The sequence below is a fragment of the Gallinula chloropus genome (assembly GCF_964237585.1).
Source record: "Gallinula chloropus genome assembly, chromosome: 8".
Classification (NCBI taxonomy): Eukaryota; Metazoa; Chordata; class Aves; order Gruiformes; family Rallidae; genus Gallinula; species Gallinula chloropus.
In genome coordinates, this window is record NC_140093.1 from 13,621,466 (window position 1) to 13,639,795 (window position 18,330).

Sequence of the window (18,330 nt, forward strand, 5' to 3'; positions counted from 1 at the left end):
GTGTTGCTTGTGTATAGGGTGAGCTTGGTGCTGTGTATCGTTTCCAATCAAGATCTGTGTTTGGTTGGAAGACTAGAAATGCCTCTGAGAGCAACCTTCATTGCACAATGGTTGCTATCCATCTTTTTTAGCAATGTGAGTAGTAACTTTTGGTGGAGTTTGTTGTTCTTTTGGGGTTTTTTTTTTTCTAAGATCCTAGTAGCCAACATGTCTGGCTTCCCAGCTGATATGGATGGATGAATGTCACCTGGTGTTCCCATATCAAACCCATGGCTTCAGTTGACAATAGTGCAGCTTTTAGGAAAAGGTAATAATTTTATGCTGCTCATAGGTGCAAGGAGTGGAACTTGAGTACACCCAGCTCTGCTTTGGGCCGTTCCAGATGCGCTGCAATGCCCAGAGCCTGTTTGTGAGGAGAAGCAATGCTATTGCTGCTGCAGCTTTTAAATGCAGACCTAAGCCAACAGGCTGTTCAGAAACTCTTCCTTGCAGACCCTGAGTGCTCAGCACAATCCTCTGCTCCTCATTTCTTTGCTCTTAACCTCCATCCCTTAGGAGCGAGTCGTGCTTCCCAACAGGCTGAGTCTATCCAGGCGCTTGGCCCGTTCTAAATGGAAAGGCAGCTGTAAAAGGGAGACTTCATCTGCTTCCCCCTTTGGGTGTGACACCTGTCTTCTGCCTGTGAGTGCTGGGAGCTCAGTGCTTCAGAAAATGGCACTTTTGGTAGCAAAGGTGTGGGATGTGTACAATTGAGGCTCCAGGGTGCAGCCACAGCTGTGCTGGGAGATGGGCAATGGAGTAGCCCTGCCAGCAGAAGACTAATTCTTTCACGTGGGCCTGGCTTTTGGGGCAGGGAGGTGTTGCAGAAGGACTTTTGGCACAGTAAGAAGCAGCTTAAACTAAACTTTTCTGTTCCCAACCTGGATTCTTTCCAGGTAGACCTGGTTTTACCCCAGAGGTCTGAGCAGGAGGAGTTAACAATCTTCCAAGTGCTGATGCAGAAACATGGGAGAGCCTTGTGCCTCACAACTTCTGCTTACCTGAGGTCTTCCCTTGAGGGGTTTGGGTTTTGGTATCGTTTTCTGTTTGGTTGGGGTTTTTTTAATTGAATGTTGGATTCTTCACCCAGCCTAGCAGTGCTGCCCAGGTAATTGCCAGCAACACCTATAGGACTCTTTCATACGTGAGGAAGCTATTTAGCTCACACTTGCCTGCCAGCAAGAGGAGCTGGCCCTGTTCCCTGCAAGATCTCTCTTGCTCTTCTTCCTGCAGCAGGTGAGCCTGGCACTGAAGGCTGGTGATCCAGTCTTGCACCCTGTGGGGGCCCATGGTGTGGTTCTATCTCTGCATTTGTTCCTTTTAATCCAGGACAGTGCAAGGCGGTTCTTCCCTTCCTAATGCTGGGTGTTCCCCAAGCTCTGTCCACCCCAGCTTTGCTCTTGGCCACAGCTCCAGGAAACTGCTGACGGAGACGGTTCCTCAGTGCCCCTTGGGTGCTGGTGAGGTGTCCAAAGGGGAAGCCAGCCAGCCCAGGACTGCTGTGGCACAGAGGCACGTCCTAGGGGCTGGTGTCACAGACTGTAAGTAAGAGTGTGATAAGGTCTGGGGAAAGGGTGGGGAAGAAACCACAGAGCCAAGAGGTGTTTGGAGCTGGTACGTGCATAGTTGAAGAGGCCACATAACAGGGAAAGGAGGATGCTTATGAAGAGCAGAGGAGAGAATCTGGGAGGAGCAGAGGAGATGAGCTGGGGAGCTTGAAGACACTCTGCAGTGCCCAGCGTCTGATCTTCAGGGATGGCTGCTGGATGGTGACTAGAGGTTTGGAGGGAAGCCACAGTTGCAGAGAAACGGGTGGGAGGTACTGTGCTCTTCTTGTGCAGCAGAGTCCCTGTGTGGGGTGGCCATCAGAGATGGGGAATTGAAAGGGGTTTGGACATGGAAGGACAGGGTAGAGCAGGGTACACCCAGTGTTCTGCAGGCTGCACTCGAGGGGCGTGTAGTGGTATGAGAAGCCTGGGGAAGGCTGGGATGTGTGTGGAGTCAAGGGCAGCAGAGATGAAAAGGGAGACTGGGGGTGTGTATGTGAGAAGCAGAGGAGGTCGTGGGTTGCAGGAGCACATGTGGCACAGGCAGGACTATGTGTGTGAGGCAGCATCTGCGGGTGTAAGAGGGGGTGAAAGCTGACCTGGGGTGGGGGCTTTGGAGGGGTGCGTGGGCCAGCAAGGACAGGGCCTGTGGGTATATGGGGAGTGCTGGGCTGTGTGTAAGGGGCTGTGGATGTAAAGCAGCATCCCCAGGCGCTGGGGCCGTGCAGGGCCGGGATGCTGATGAGGGGTGCAGCCCCAGATGGGCGCAGCAGGAGCAGTGGTGGAGGCACGGCCCTGCGGAGAGGGGGCTGGGTGGGGGACCAGGGGCTGATGGAGGGGCTCATATCAGTGCGGGGCCGAGCCTGGCGCCAGGGTGCGGGCTGGGCAGGGGCTGGGTCGGGGCACCCCCAGGGGTGCCCGATGAGCCCCGCTCCGTCGCGGGGTTCGGGCTCCGGGCTCAGGCCCGCCGGCTGAGGCTGGGTCCGCGGCGCGGCCTCTGCGGGGCGCCGGTTCCGGTTCCGGCGGAGCCGGGGCGGCGGGCGGGACGGAGGGCGGGGGAGGAGCCGCCGGAGCCCGAGCTTGCGCTCTGGAGCCGGGCGGCGCTGGGACCCGGAGAACAAGGGGCGCGGGGGGACCGGGCGCGCGGAGGCCGCAGCCGGGCCGGGGCGCGGGCGGGGGCCGGGCCGGGCGGGGGCCGAGGCCGAGGCGGCCGCCGGGGGTCGCGGGCCGCGCCGGGCCGGGGGCGGAGGCGGCGGAGGAGCGGCGGCGGAGGCGGAGGCCTGGCGGCCGGGCAGGGGCGCCATGGCGGCGGCCGAGACGAAGATCATTTACCACCTGGACGAGCAGGAGACGCCGTACCTGGTGAAGCTGCCGATCCCGGCCGAGCGCGTCACCCTCGGCGACTTCAAGGGCCTCCTCAACCGCCCCAACTACAAGTTCTACTTCAAGTCCATGGACGATGACTTCGGGTGAGCCCGGGCCCGGCCCGCCAACCGCCGGGGAAAGAGGGGGGGGGGGTCCCGTGGGCCTCCCTGGGGCGCGGGGGGTGGGGGGGGCGGGCTGCGTGGGCCTGCCCGGGGACACCCGCCCCGCACACGGCTGGGGGCTGAGGCTGGCTCCCCCGCCGCCCGGGGAGGGTCCCTCCGGTGCAGCGGGGCTGGGACCCCCGGGGGTGGGGTGGTGCCCTGTGGGACCGGTGGCCCCTTCCGTGGGGAGGTCTCCTCTGGGGAGGGGGTCCTACACCCATCCTCTGCCTTGGAGGGGAGGGGGGCGGGGTCGGGCACCCCCTTGTGCTCTGTCTGCGGGGGGACACCCGTGTGCACCCCAGTTACCTCGCTGGGGGGGGCTGGTGGTGATGTCCCAGTGCGCTGCCTCTAGGGACAGCCCCCGTTCTCCCTCCCCTTTAGCCCCGGGAGAAGCTGCCCCACTAACCCATTTGTGTGGGAGCTGGTGGTACTCTCCATGCATGTTTCATAGGGTGGCTCCCCTGTGTCTGCGAGAGGTGCCTCAGGGGAGACCATTGTCCCATCTGACGATCACCCTCTCCCCATGCTCGAGATGTTTGGGCAGCATTTTACCCGAGAGGGTATCTCCTAGTGCAGCCCACCTTGGGGCTGTACAGGAGTGGCACCCCCCTGCGTATCCTGGGGAACATCGTTCACCATTTAAAGGGCCTGGACATCTTCTGCTGTGCCTGCCAGGGGAGGGTGTCCCTTGTTCCCTCTGCCAAGACAGTGTGGGGTCTGTGCCCCCTCCATCAGCCCTTCCCAGTGAATGGATGTGAGGGTAGTTTCTTTCTCCCACCATCCATTTTGGGGAGGGTCGTCCATTTTGGCAGCTTTGTCCTCTGTATCTCATCTTTGGGAAGAGTGGATAAAGGTGTCTGGCTTTCTCCTCCCCTGCCTCCATGGAGGCGGATGGAGAGCTCTCTATATGCTGTCTGTCTCTGAGCAAGGGGTGTGTACCAGCTCTGCTGTACCCACGTGCGTGTACCATCCTCAGCATAAGATGTCCCGTACCCAATCTCTGGGGTGCGTCTGTATGGAAGAGGGGTACAGTCCTGCCTCACATCCCATATGAAATGGGAACAGCTCTCTTCCAACACCAGTATTTCCATTACTGCTTTGCAATGCCCTTTGGTTCCTTCCATCACGTGTGGCCATTGGGAGGTGAGGAGGTATATTTTGTCCCTCATCTGGATGGTCGTACCGACTAATCTGGGGAGCCCCTGTTGTCTCCTACCTTTGTAAAGATGGTGGCTGTTTTGGTGAGGAAGTATCACGTGAAGCCAACTCTCTCTAAGACCCTTTGTCCCCACTCTATTTTGTCAGGAGCCTGGCTCTCCTCTAGCCTTTTTGAGGCCCTCCGTTTCCATCCTGGGAACGTAGCTTCTCTTGGCTTCTCCAGTGCATGACCCTGGACCATTCCTGGCACTTGGGTATTTGAAAGAGTTGCGTGATCCTCCTTCCTCTGGGTTTTTTACCCTCCCTCTGAAGATGCAGTGTTTACAGTAGGTTTTGTATCTGGATCTGCAAAAGGCTTTCAGTTTTACAGTCTTCCTAGTGTCTTCTTATTGCGCCAAATGCCTCCCTAGCTGTGATCTTGGCTCGTACCCTACGTTGAACAGGGCTGGGCCTGTTCGGGGCTTGGATGGAGATCGGTGTGGCTGCCTCAGCAGGGGATGCTCTTCCCTCTGCAGCCAAATTATCCCAGTGCCCAGGTTCCCGTTAGCCTGGGAGGTGCCAGCTTTCAGATGAGGCTTGAAATTTGGAGTTGCTCCTTTGACCACAGTCTGGGACGCTTTGCCTCCCTAAATTCCTCCTGACCCAGCGGAGAGCTTGAGTGCTCAGAAGCTTCCCCATTCTGTCCAGGCAAATATAAATCTCCAGCCCTCATTTTCCATGAAGTTCCTCAGCAATATCAGTTGTCTGTGCCTCGTTTCCTGTCCCTCAGCTGTTGAGTAGCGTTGGGTGCTACAAAACAGCTGCTTCTCCCCATCTCGGAGGGGACCCTGTTCATTGGTGGGAGAATCGAATTCTCCATGCATGCTGTTTGTAAACAAATGCATCGGGATCCTTTGAAATGTTGTTCTTGAAGTGAATTCAAACTTGTCTTGAATGAAACATTGCCATGTGGGTGGGAGAGTGTCTGCGTAACTATAAACAAAGTTTAGTAATAAATAGCAGCGTCTCGCGTTGGGGAGAGGGGTCTGGTAGCAGCAAAGCTCTGTGCTGCGCCTTTTCATCCTCCTCTGTTTCTTTAAGGCTCCACGAGAGACAGGAGGCAGATGGTAGATCATAGAGCAGCACGGGGAGTTGTGGATGCTAGCAGGGAGAGGAGGAAATCACTCGGGGAGATGCAGCGAGTTCAGAAATGCACGGCGATGAGGTTTTTGTTGGGACCAATTCAGCTAATTCTTTTGGGAAGAGTGGACCTCTCTGGAAGGGAAGGTGCAGCTGAGGGTTGGAGGCTTTGTGTGGGTAGTGTTGTTCCTTGGGGAAGTCCTGCGTGAGGAGTTGCACGGTTGGAGCAGCACGTAGCATGGCCTTGTGTGGAACAGAGGGGAGAGAGCCACTCACGGTGCCACCACAGTTGCCCTATCAGGAAGGTGTCATTGCTCCTTTCCAGAGAGCTGAAGAAGGTGCTGGTGGTTGGCTGGAGCACAGTGAGGAACAGCCAGAGCAGTCCAGCTGCAGCTTTGTCTCCGAGAAGCCCCGGAGCCCCAGGCACCACTTGAAATAGAATCGTGGAACCATTTAGGTTGGAAAAGACCTTTGAGATCATCAAGTCCAACTGAAGCGTTTTGTGATTGGGAGAACATGCCATGAGGACAAGCCATTCTGCAGGGAGAGACAGGGATGAAGGGCAGGAGGCACCACAGCTGCCTGACTGAAGATGCAGGGGCAATTAGTGAAAACCAGGATGAGGTTAATGATGGCTGTGCTCAGGAGCTGCATGCCAGGGAAGGGCGTTGCACTCTCACACGTGTATCCCTTGGCCATTTCCCTCCAGGTGCTGCCCTCTGCCCAGCGCGGGGCACGGCCGGGCCTCTCGTCGTGGTTCAACCCTCAGCCCCGCGCAGCCGCTCGCGTGCTCCATCCTGGGGAGATGGGGGAGAACTGGGAGAGGAAAAGTGAGAGAACTCCTGGGTTGAGATAAAGGCAGTTTAATAGGTAAAGCAAAAGCTGCACATGCCAGCAAAGACAAGGAATTCCTTCCCTGCTTCCCATGGGCAGGGCGGGTTCAGCCGTGTCCAGCAAAGCAGGGCTCCGTCACGCTGACAGTGACTCGGAAAGACAAACGCCATCACTCCCAACATCCCCCTCTTCCTCCTTCCCCAGCTTTATGCACTGAGCGTGATGCCATACAGTATGGAATATCCCTTTGGACATTGGGGTCAGCTGTCCTGGCTGTGTCCCTTCCAACTCCTTGTGCACCCCCAGCCTGCTGCTGGTGGGGTGGGGTGAGGAGCAGCAGAGGCCTTGGCTCTGTGTGAGCGCTGCTCAGCAGGAACAAAAACATCTCTGTGTCACCAACGCTGCTCTCAGCACAAACCCAAAGCCCAGCCCCATACCAGCTGCTGTGGAGAGAAGGAGCTCTGCCCCAGCCAAAGCCAGCACACATGTGCTGATGGTGTCTGAGCCAGGCTGGTCCTTCGCAGTTGGGCAGTGTCTAGAAGTAGTACCCAGAGCCAACCCCCTTTGTGAAAGAGCCAAGAGAGCTATTAACAGTGAGTGGCAGCTGATCAACGCAGAGGAGACCTGCAGATCTGATGGCTCAGGTTTTTGTCAGCAATTGGACATTTTGCAGGATCCATGTGGCATAAGGCTAAGTTCTCTGGTTGGGATTGGAGGCAACTCACCTTCCAGAGTCAGCTGGAGCAAGATGTGTGCCAGCATTTCCTCTTGTCTGTTGCCCAGACTGAATCTCTTTCTCACTCTTCCTCCTCTTTCCAGGCTGTGGATCTCCAGCTTGGCATTCCCTTCAGCTCACCCCATCCCCAGGGCAGTATTGCAGCCACAGTCTTGGTGTGTGGGATTTCTCATTCTTTTGTTTATCTTGTTAATATTTGTTTGCTCTGAGAATCGGGGCGGTGATGGAGCAGCGTCAGTGTTTACATCTCCTTGGAAATGTGAACTGAGGCTCCCCTGGGTAGCTGTGGAGCTGTCAGGCTCTGCCAGGAGCTAATCCTAGTCAAAGCGCTCGGCCACCCCAAATTAGGAAGACCCCAAAATGGTGTCACCTGTAGGTGGGAAGGAGGAACAAGGAGATTTCATGCACCCGATCCTATGGAGAGGAGCTGTGAGCAGCAGAAGGCTGCAGAGTTTCGTTACCTGGGCTGCTCAGTACACAGTGGGCAACAGCCACACATAGAGAATCCAGCCTGAGCCTGGGGGTGCAGAGCAGTGGCATGGGGTGCAGGTATTGGTGCTGTTGTTGGCTTTGTGTGTTGCCAGTCCCAGAACTGGAGACATGCAGAGGAGCTAAGTGGGCTGATGGTGGGTGTGACAATGCACAGATGAAGTCCGCTCTTCTTGGACCCAAGATTGTTGGTGTGGATGTGCCTTGCTGTGAAGTGGGGAACTACCCTGATTGTGCCCTCATTAGAGGAGGGGGCTGTTTTCCTACAGCTCAAGTTTTTTTATTCAACGTTTTACAGGTAAGATCAGCAGGAGAGCACCTTAGATCAGTGTAGAGCTATGACCGCTTGTGAGATCCATGTTCTCTGTCAAGGTACCCCTGGGGTTTTGGCAGTGTGTTTAACAGACTTTTAATTTCTGCCATTTTTTGTTTCTAACCTGTAAAACAGAAATTCTAACAGTGTCCCTGTGCCTTGTCTGGTCCCTTTGATGATCCGGGTTTCTTGGGCAGATGTTTGTGTGGATCTCAGTGTCACACAGTTCCCAGTTCCATAGAGGTGCTGCAAAACCAGTACTGTAAATTCTTCTGGGGACCCGAGCAGTTGGGAGGGGACCAACCATGCTGAGGAGTTGTGGCAGTTTATAGGTTGTGGGAAGGTGGGCTTTGGTGATGTGTGAAGTGTTGCCTCCTGCCCAGGTCCATAGTGAGAAGCGTACCCGTCCCTGGGCAGAAGGAACCTTCTCACCAGCCAGGTTGTGTGCATGTTTGCCCCAGCTGAACTACAGGTTTGCCTTTTCATCTGGCCAGGTGACAGGTACAACTCTGAGGATGTTCTTGTATCAAATGAAATGTGGTTTCTTTTGACTAATTTTTTGCTTGTAATTGATATTCTTCTTCTGTCAATCAAAAGGTGTTCCCACAGGGGCATGCTAAGGTCTGAATTAAACTTTCCAAAGCAGTTTCAGTTAAATGAGGGCAGCTTGTGCGTCCAGGTAAGTCCTTAGCACCTCGCTTGAGGTTCCATCTCATCTTTCCATAAATTCTGGAGTGCCTGAAAGTTTAAATTTCTTCTGTGTGTGGAGAAAGCGCTTGGGAGATCATTTTGCTTCTCTCCACTGCACTTGGCTACCTCTCCTCTCCCAGGCTGGAGGGCAGAAAGGCACTTTCCTCCTTCGAGAGGACCATCCCTCACTCCCCATCTCACCTTCTTGCTCTGCACTGCTGGGAGGATGCCAGCGATTCGAGGTGCACTGGTGGGTCCGTGCTGCTCCTCACACCGCTGCTGGTTTCTCCCTCTTGCAGGTCTCGATTCCAGTTCTCACTTCAGCGCTGGGGTGAGCGATGCTTAGGTCTCAACCCTCGAGTGAAAATTGGTATCCAGCTAATCACTAGCCTGGTATCTAATCCAGACCTGCTTAATTATCACCTGCTCTCCAAAGCTGGGTACAAGGCAGTGATTAGGGCAACGCTCTGGAAGCAGAACAAAGCGGGCGCTGCTGGAATTCCCAGCGCAGGGGTCAGATGCCGTTGGTATTTGGCGACCTCATCTCCTGCACATGTGCGTGGGGAAACGCAGTGGTGCTCACTGAAAGGCTGAGTGATTTATTTTTATTGCAGGGTCTTTTTGAAATGGATGCCAGCAGTGACTGTCCCTCTGGCTGGAAGCGTTTGGAGTCGAGGAAGGGATCCTAAACTTAATAAGCGGTGTCAGTCCCTAAGCAGTGGTGAGCCGCTGGCACGGCGCCTCTGCCTTCCCTGCCAGCTTTGTAGCGCCGGTTGTTTCAGTTTGAGTTTTGGAACTTTAGTTTTCAAGTTTTGAATGGGAAGCTCTGCCATCTGCAGCAGACCTCTGCCTGTCCCATGTCCCTTGTGGAGGGCGTGTGGATCTCGTGCAGGAAGAGGTTGGCAAAAGGGCCTCTGAAACTGGCTCATGTGCACGTCCTTTGTGGTGCTTCTCAGCGAGTGCATTGGCCTGGCCAGGAGGTGAACGTTGCTTTTCTTCACCTTCTGGGGATTCCCTGTCCTTTCAGTGCAGAGGGCAGCCCTTAACTGTGTGAGTGGCCACAGCACCCTATCTCCTGTGCTCCCCTCTCCAGCAGGATACATGTTTCTCTGCCTGCTCACGTGAGATGTGCTGCCCTGGTGTGCTGGCGTCCTCCAGAAGTGAATTTCTGGACATGGTGTGTGAAGGTTCCTGCAGCCTGTGCCTCTGTCTCCTGGGCTGCCGAGGGTTTGGCAGAGAGCTGCTAACCACTGTCTGCGCTTGTGGTGGGAAGTTTCTGTAATGCTGCCCGTGATGGGGGGTGGCCCGTCGACACTGGAGCCCATCCTGGCTGTAGCTGCTGCTGGAGGCTGTTTCCAAGTGTTTGGGGCGGGGGGGGGGAGCAGGGGGAGCGGCCTCAGCGGTGCCAGGGATGGGGTGCAGATGGAGAGGGTTAGTTGATGATATTCGCCTCTTCCCTGGGTTGTATTGTCTGTGCCTGGCAGTGTGTGTCCTGCTGCTCAGACCCAGCTATTACTGACTCTGTAGGTGTCCAGCTTTGTCTGTTGTGGTTGGAGCTGCACTCTGAAGGCCACGTTGGATGGCAGTCCTACCCTGGTTTCTTTGCCCAGGGGTGGTGTTCGGAAAGCCAAGTTAGCCAAATCGGGCTGCAGACCAATTTCCCTAAGGTCTTGTCTGTACTACACAAACAATGAAGCTTTACAGCAGCTATTGAATTTGTTTGCAGCTCGAGCTGGTCAGAAATATTTTTTAACTGAATGTATTTTCTCCCAAAATATGGTGCTGTGTTGAAGCCAGCATTTTTCTTGGAGAGGTATTGTTTTCAATTATGTTTTCGATGGGAATGTTTCTTAATTTTAAGTGTCTCTTGTCATCTCTGAAAAAAAGAGAAAGAAGGGTCAAGAAACCTTTGCCCATCCATGACAATGCAGCTGTTTTGATTCAGTTCTGTGTTTTGAAATCATCAGGAGGATGCTGGTCCCTCCCCATTCCAGCACAGAGCAAAAACCTACCTTGACGTCTCAAAAATTGCTGTGAAGTAAACCTGTGTGCCCTGACTGCCTGTGGTGCAGCAGGGCTCTAACGTGGTTCAGCCTCTGAGGTCAGGGCCAAACATCCTTAAAAATGGCTCATAAACCTCCATAATTTGGGTCATGACCTAAGTGACGTTCGTTGTTGTGGGATGGGAGGTTCTGGTTCCTGCTGAAATACAGCTTTGGAGAGTTTCATCTAGAAGAAATCCCAGACCTTGGCTCACCCACAGAGCTGGGTACTGGGTCTTCTGGGTGGTGGTATGAGGAGTGATGTTCCTTCCCGTGTGGCTATGGTGAGGGCAGGACAGCAGCTGGGAATGCAGAGATTCGTAACAGACTCTGAGAGGGAAAGTATTGGCTTGTAGGGGTTGAGGTACGTGGCCAGTGAGCCTAAGGCCCAGAGCACCAAGCCCTCAGTAAGATGCTTTTCTCCAGCATGCTGCTGGCCTCCTTCACCTGTGAGTTCCTGATCTGGTCTCCCAGCAGGCAGAGACGTCTGGGCCTGCAGCCTTGTGGCCTGAGCTCTTGAAGGTGAAGGTAGTTACCCACCGCCGTGCGTTTGGGGATGCTGAGGGAAGGAGGGTGCTATGAGTATAAGCAAAGAAAATCTGGTTTCCCCCACAGATTTTCTGCTGCACAGATGTGTTTGGCTTCGGTCCTCTCTCAGGGTGGGCATCAGGCCCTCCATCTAGACTTGCAGGCTGTATATACAGAGGTGTATGGAGCATAGTTAAAATTCCTCGAGGCCTTTCTGAGCTCGTGGTACTTAAAAGCGGTGGGAAGCCTCTTGCCTGTCTGCACGGCAGTTGCTGAGTTCTGAGCTGAGGGTATCTGCAGTAATGTAAGTGCTGCTCCTCCACCCTCTACTGCATCCAAATAGATAGAACAATGCTGTGGTTTAGGATATTTGATCTGTGTAAAACTCCACGAAGGAGAGCTGGGCTTGCGGAAGGCAGCGGAGCCGGAGCCTGCAGGAAATTGCCTTCATGTTGTCACACCAGCTTTGCATCGTGCTGCACATCTGATGCTGCAGCAGTCAGGGCTGTCTGTTTTTGGTGTTTCCCATTGATTTCCTCCTCTCTCCATCCCTTGTTTGTTATTCAGAGCCTGCCCTTCTGACCTGTGCCGGATGGATGGTGGTTTTCCAGGAGGGGATGTGGCACCACGTGGCTCTGTTTCTGTTTGTCCCGGTGGTGCTGGCTTGTTAGGCAGCAGCTGGCAAGCTAAGTAAAACTTAATCCTACCAGTGACTGCCAGTGGCTTGGAAATTTTTGGACAGAATCCTTTTGTGAAGGCTTATTGGAAAGTGTTGAAGTAAGGTACAGGTCTGGGAATTAGTCTAATCTCTGTGACTTTGTCTGCTTTGTCCATGTGCTTATCTGTGCAGTGCCATGGTGGCCTCAGGAGAGTATGTGAGCTCTTGGGCCGTGAATATCACTGTCTCCAAGGACTGCATTAGCTTGCAAAGCTGAAGTACGAACAACTCCCTGACCCTGTGCTCTGAAGCTCTTGGTTTCGCTTGTTTCCACTGCTGAGTTGTTGCTGCTGTAGCACTAATATTGAACCCATCCAGGAATGGGCTGGAATTCTCTGGAGGCTTTGGCAGGCAGAGATGCCTGGTGCTGACCTTCCTGTGCCATGTAATCCTGTATCACAGCGGAGGGTTGGGACTGTTGTGGTGGTTGTATCAGTCATTTATTAAAGGAGATGTGCCAGAAGCATTGTTTTTCCAGCCGTGGGTAGCTACTGAAGGCAGCAGAAGCAGCATTTGGGTACCCTGCTCCACGAAGTCCTCTGTGTTGGTTATCCCCCACTGGGGCATCTGTCTGGCTGTCTCAGATTTTCTATCTTGTGAGAACCGGGGCAAAAGAAGGTAACAAGGAGCAGTGACTGAATTGCTGCAGAGGGAGTCCATCCTTCTGGGCCTGGCTGGAGGGGGGGAGGCTTCCTCCCATGGCTTGGAGCAGAGATCCGTTTCTGGGAGAGCTGGCACCAGCCGCTGTGTGGGAAGGTCTTTCCTCTGCTGTTTTTTGACCTGCCCCTAGGGTTTGGTGAGGAATTTATTTGCTACGTGGCCCCTCTGATCGCTGGCAGCTGTCTGCCATGGGCTGGGAATTCAGGGTCTGTGTGACAGGCTGCAGGCTTTTCCTTCTTTTCTGACGGGCAGCAGCTCCTGCCATGTACACACTGGGTCTGAGGGCACAGGGAGTTGGCAAGAGAGGGTCTGTGTTTTGGGAGCTCTGGGTCTGTGTGGATGATTGTACTGGGAAAGCTAGTGCTAGCACATTACCCTGCCCGCTCACTGAGCTTCAGCCTTTCCCCCCTTTCCATCGCTCTGACCAGCTTGAGATGATGCATGGTCCTTTTGTGTCTCACCATCTGCACGTAGGCTTGTCCCCTGTACGCTGCACTGTGCTGCTGCCATTGCTGCCAGCCAGAGCAGTGTCAGCAGTGACAGACCTGGCTTTGTGGCCTGACCTGATGGGCAGGGCAGGGAGAAGGCTGCTGGTGGCTCTCAGCTGGGTTGGCCCCAGGGCACAGCAGCATCTCAAATTGAAGCTTTTTTTTTTTTCCAGAAGCTGTGATGGGTATGCAAACTCTGTGCTTCTGTTTGCATATGGCTAACGAGCTGTCCCAGTTCATTCAGCCCTGCCTAGCTCAACCAGTATTTTAGTGCCATCCGCAGAGAGACTTGCCTGTGGGCCCAGCTAGGGCTGGGCTGTACTGGGAGCCTGTGCAGGGGTTACTGCAGGAGCTCTTGCCGTCGCACTGTGTTCATGTGAGTTGTCTCTTACTGGCTTTTGAAGCTCTGAGAAGGGTGATTTTTGTGGTTCTAGCTCCATGGCTGAGTCCCTTACAGGAGACATCCCAGTTGTCTCAGACCTGTAGCTGCTAAATCAGATGGATTTTCCTTCCACAGTGAAAATGTTTCATGTCAGCTGGGGCCAAAAGGTGGGATGGTTTGGGAAAACTCTTAAGATTTTTCCCTGCCCAGGCATTCTGGAAGCAGCAGAGGAGTTTTGTGGTGGCAACATCTGCTTCAGCTTAGGGTATGCTCTGTTTAGGTTTCCTTGGGGCAGTCCCAACTTGCTGCAGAGGTATGTAACATCTATACAGGGTGTGTGCATTGAGTCTGGTGTGTCTGAGCTGGGTCAGACTTAGCGAGGATGTGTCCGTGCTTCTGATTCCAAAACACAGGACCCTGCTGCAGCAGTGGGTTTTTAAATGCTGCCAGTGTGGGACGCTTTAAAAATCTCCTGGTGCCTTCATACGATGTTACCTCTGGTGCAGCTGGTACCTGTGCTCTGGTAATAGTAAACTGTGACATAGGTGCTCTCCTGTGTAGTGAGATGTGGAGACTGGCCGTGTTATCTGCAGGCACCAGGTGAGCTCCTAGTCAGTCAGCACATGGTGCTGGTACCAAGTGTTGGTGGTGACTTTCTGTGTGTCTAGAGGAGAGACTCTGCCTGGGAATTTGATGTCGGTGCCACAGGTAATTCAGAAGCTCAGAATCAGGGTCTCATTGTAACTTAACTCACCAGATCCACAGAGGTGGGAAATGGCCCTATTGCAGTAATAACATGTGATGAGCCTTTCTGGGCTGCCAGTGGAAATAGGTAATGTACAGAGTGAACAGTTCCACACAGTTAGCGAGCTCAGGGGATATTTACAGCCTGCAGACTGGTTGTGCTGTCCTCCTTCCATGAAGGACCTGGGAGATAGCAGCTGTGGCTCTGAGACCCTCCAGAAGAGCAGCATGTCGTGTCACCTGTGAGGGTGACTCCTGGAGGTCAGACTTGGGTGCAGTTGTCACAGACAGCAGGTGAAAAGGTTTTGAATGGTACGTGAGAGGATCAGGCCCAGGAATTCAGAGTCAAAGAAAAGCAGCAGCTCTGAGCTGGACTCAGTGCTGCAGAGGTGAGGTATGGTGCTGTAGTAATCCAAAGCATCATCCTCTTCTGAATTGTGGGGAAGATTGCCCTCTTTTTGAAAAGGCTGCTGATGCCTGGTGTAGAGGCACATCCTGGCAGGATCTGGACTGAGTTGTGTATATGGCACCTCATACAGCCTGGAGTAATGTTGGTCACTGCTTCTTCTGTTCTGAAACAGAAATGCCTTCCTTCCAGATTGAGATAGTGGCCTGCACCACACCCCCTGTCAGTAAATCTCTTGACTCCCCTTTGGAGGAGTGATGTACCTAGGCAGGTGATGGTCTCCTGAGTGCCCAGATGTTGCTTTGTTCAGTGGAACATCCATCAAGTTTCAGAAGGAGTCCTGTGGGCCTGGGCTTTCACAAAGGGAGGAAAAAGAAGTGAGTATTTTCCTTGGTGAGAGTAAACCAGCAGCACAGTGGAGACAGCTCACGTTATCCCTGTGTCGTGGCAAATCAGATTCCTTTTAATTTACAGTAATCGATTGTCTCCATCTTTATGGCTCTCATCTGCTTTCTGGAACTCCAGTTGAGTTGTGTACTGGCCCCTGCTTGTTTTGGTAAGCACTGGAGCATCTTTCTCTGTTTGCTCCTCCAGCAGTTGGACAGAACTTGCTTGTTTGCTGGGTGATGGCTGGTGGGCAAGCTTGGCTGGCCTGGTAAAGGATGCCTGGTAGGAGGTTGCTCCTTGTATCATTCAAGGGCTTGGCCTTGTGTCTTGAAAGGAGTTTGAGATAACTGATATTAGTGGAAATTAATTAACTATGTAAAGAGACTGCTAAACTGTGGTCAATTTGCTGTCTCTATGCAGGGAATTTCTTGTACCATCCCCTGCACTGACACCTTCAAAAGCAGGAGACCGGGTGAAACGGCTGGCCACCTTTCACTGGTTGTCTCTGTTAGCAGACCTGCGTAGGACCTGATCTTCTAAACCTTTGGTTTTCTCCAAGTTCTCCCTGACAATTTCTGAAGAGTGAAGTGAATAGTTCAGGCTGCACCAAAAATTATCCAGGGCCCAAAGGTGAGGAGGAAAAAGAACATGTGTCCTTGTCCTAGCACTGGTCAGAAATGGTTCTTAAGAGCATTCGGACCCCTCGTGCTATCTGCTGCCTCCTGCATTTTAGGACCAGGAGGACCAGACAGATGCAATATCACTGTTTGCCCTTTTTTTCTGAGTGCTGCAATAGCCTGGGATCGGGGACAAAGTTTGCTCTTTGCCACTGTGCAGCTGTTGTAGACTGAAAGGCTCTTCTTTCATGACTTCTCATTGTCTTTGCCAAATGTTTTGTGGTGGAACTTAGTTTTGGGCTGCTTTAACTCCCTGATGGTTTTACAGAGGTCATCTTTATGTCCTGTAGACCCAGACAGCAGGGATGTGGCTGATGGTAGCCCAACTGGATGCAAAGAGTAGGTGCAGTCATCTAGAGCCTGTTACCCTTCAAGCCCCTTCCTACCAAGTAGGAGCTCGGGCTGGTTTCTGTGAGAGATTCTGGCAAAATTTGTGCCAGGAGAGAGTGAGCTGAGCTGGTCAGCATCCTGAGGGCAGGACACGTGCGGAGGCTGCACTGTCATCACCTGGTGATTTGTCAGTATATACAAAGTAATTGTTAACACGATGAGGTAAGCAACCCTCGCTTCTCCTCCCCACAGACATCTGCCCCCTCCTGTGCCTTCCCAGACCTGCTCTGGAGGTGACTGGCCAGGAGAGAGGTTCTCCAAGAGCCCAGTGCTGGTGCTCGGCAGGGCTGCTGTGCTGGCAGCCCGGGACAAGGGGGTGCTGGCGAGCAGACGGCTCTGCGGCAGCTCCCTGCTTCCCCAGGTGTGGAAGCCCAAACTTTCAGACTTTGTTTCCCACCCTCCCCCTCTTCCCGTTTTCCCCCTCTTCTCCTCTCCTCGCTCTCCCGCTGAGTTGATGCTTTTCCAGGAATGAGCTGTACTGCTGGCCCAGCACATTCCACAGCAGCAGCGCTTTCTTGGCAGGAGCCTCGCCTGCTGTTAAGAAAAAGCAGGGCTGACTTGGCGTCCCTCAGCTGAGGGCCAGAAAAGGAAGAGGCCTGGTCCTACCTTCCTCACAGTGCGTGCAGAGCCTTCCCAGACATCCTGCCCATCTTCCTTGCTTGTTGCCTATGTGCTGACATCCTCCCAGCAGGTCTTAGAGACCTTTGCAGCTCCTCCCTGTCATCTTAACCCGTGTGAAGTCCATGGGTGTTGCTCTTCTAGCCTGGCTGGAAAAGGCTGTGTGGCTTCTGTGGAGAACTGCAAGGAATTCCTTGTGGGGCCCAGGCACCTTTTCCATGAGCTTCTTGATAAGATGTTGCATTGTGGGCTCTTCCCACCACCTGTGCCCAGCAGAGCTAGGGGGCACAGCAGTCCAAGTCTCCTCCAGTCTGCTTGCCACCTCTCAACGTATACCTGAACCATATCCATGAACCACAGCGGTTGTGTTAGGATTTGACCTTGTCTCATGTGCATGTCTCCAGCTGAGGCCAGTTTTGATCATTGCCCCTGTCTGTGGATGTCTTGGGTTCCCTGAGGGTCATTTCTACAGGTGCTTAACCTCAGGTCTTTCTTTTCTCACGATGAGCCCTTGCACTTGTATCCTTGTGTTGGGCTGTGCAAGCTCTCAGGGTTGTTGAGGAGACGAAACTGAGCGACCAGGGTGAAGATCCTGGCTGGGCTTCTGCTGGGAGTTCCCGTTTGTTCTGATTTCCAATTCAAAGAGACCAAGAGTGTCACTGGGGCCTGGAGAATGCTTCCTTTGATGATGTCTCTAAATGTCCTTCTGGGGGTTGGAAGCATGGCTTGGGCAGGGCGGGACTAATTAGTGTGGAGGTGCCTCCTGCACCTCCTACAGTCCCCATGCAGCTTCCCCTTGGTTGCAGAACAGGCCTGTGGGGCTTGTTTGCAGAGCAGTGCTGCAGCCAGATGGTCACTCTGAGACCAAGGTGGGAAGGGCCACCAGGGCTCTTGGGCTCACTGCAAAATCAGTCTGTAGCTTTGCTTTGGTAAGTGCTGCTCCTGGGCAGGCCTGTGAGGTCTGGTGGCTCATTCCTAAATGCCATTCCTTCTCCAGTCTTTGGACTAGATGAACAGAAGCTCTGCCCTCTTGTCATCTCCCACCCAGTGATGACTGCTTAATAGTCACCAAGGCTACTGAGTTTTGATTTTGGCTTTTTGAGGCTTCAGTTAGACTGAAAAGTGGGTCCAACCGGGGCCAAGCATCTCCTGCGCAGGGAGGCTGTGGTTGTCCTGGTGTATGTCCAGTGGAGTGATTGCAAATGTGTTGATGACAACTGTTTTCCTCAAGAACCCCTCATCTTGATGTCTGTTCAACTGCTGCCTGGATGACTCTGGTAGGAAAGCACAGCAAGCTGTGGGGTGCATGGAGGGGCTGTGGGGTGCATGGAGGGGCTGTGGGGTGCATGGAGAGGCTGTAGAGAGTACAGCCTGAAAAAGAAAGAACCTGTTGCTGTGCTTTCAGTCATGGACATGGATGTTGCTGCTCTGGAGGAGAGCAGGTAATAAGTTGAAATGGGGTGACCTGCTCCCTAGGGAATCCTTCTAAAGCTCCCTTGGTTTGTCATGAGACCAGAGGTGGCCTCTCCTGCTCGAATGCAGAGCTGTGGTACTGTTGTCTTAGCAGGACAGCTGGTTCCTGCTTCTCAACTCTTAAAAAAGAGCCCAGGTGAAGACAGCCCTGGAAGGGAGCTCGCATTCACCCAGCGTGCAGGGACAGGCAGTGGGCAGTAGCTCCTTTGGAGAGGAGAGTCTGGTAGAGCTAAACCACCCTCAAATCTGTGCTCCCCTTTCTACCCTGTGCCACGGCATGGAGGAGCAGCAGAGAATTCCCTGTTGGGGGCATGGGAGGGAAATGAGAAGGGAGAGCAGTGAGCTCTGTTTGCACTCAGAGAGCCC

The 18,330-nt window shown here is 53.7% G+C and overlaps 1 protein-coding gene across 1 annotated transcript in view; it reads left to right on the forward strand.

The window, feature by feature from the left end:
• The first annotated feature begins 2,874 nt into the window (after positions 1-2,874).
• Positions 2,875-18,330, forward strand: part of DVL3 (dishevelled segment polarity protein 3) — a 31,532-nt gene continuing 16,076 nt past the window's right edge. The window contains exon 1 of the mRNA XM_084267645.1: positions 2,875-3,055. Coding sequence (XP_084123771.1) covers positions 2,889-3,055 — 167 coding nt within the window. The 5' untranslated portion in view covers positions 2,875-2,888. The remainder of the gene's footprint in view (positions 3,056-18,330) is intronic.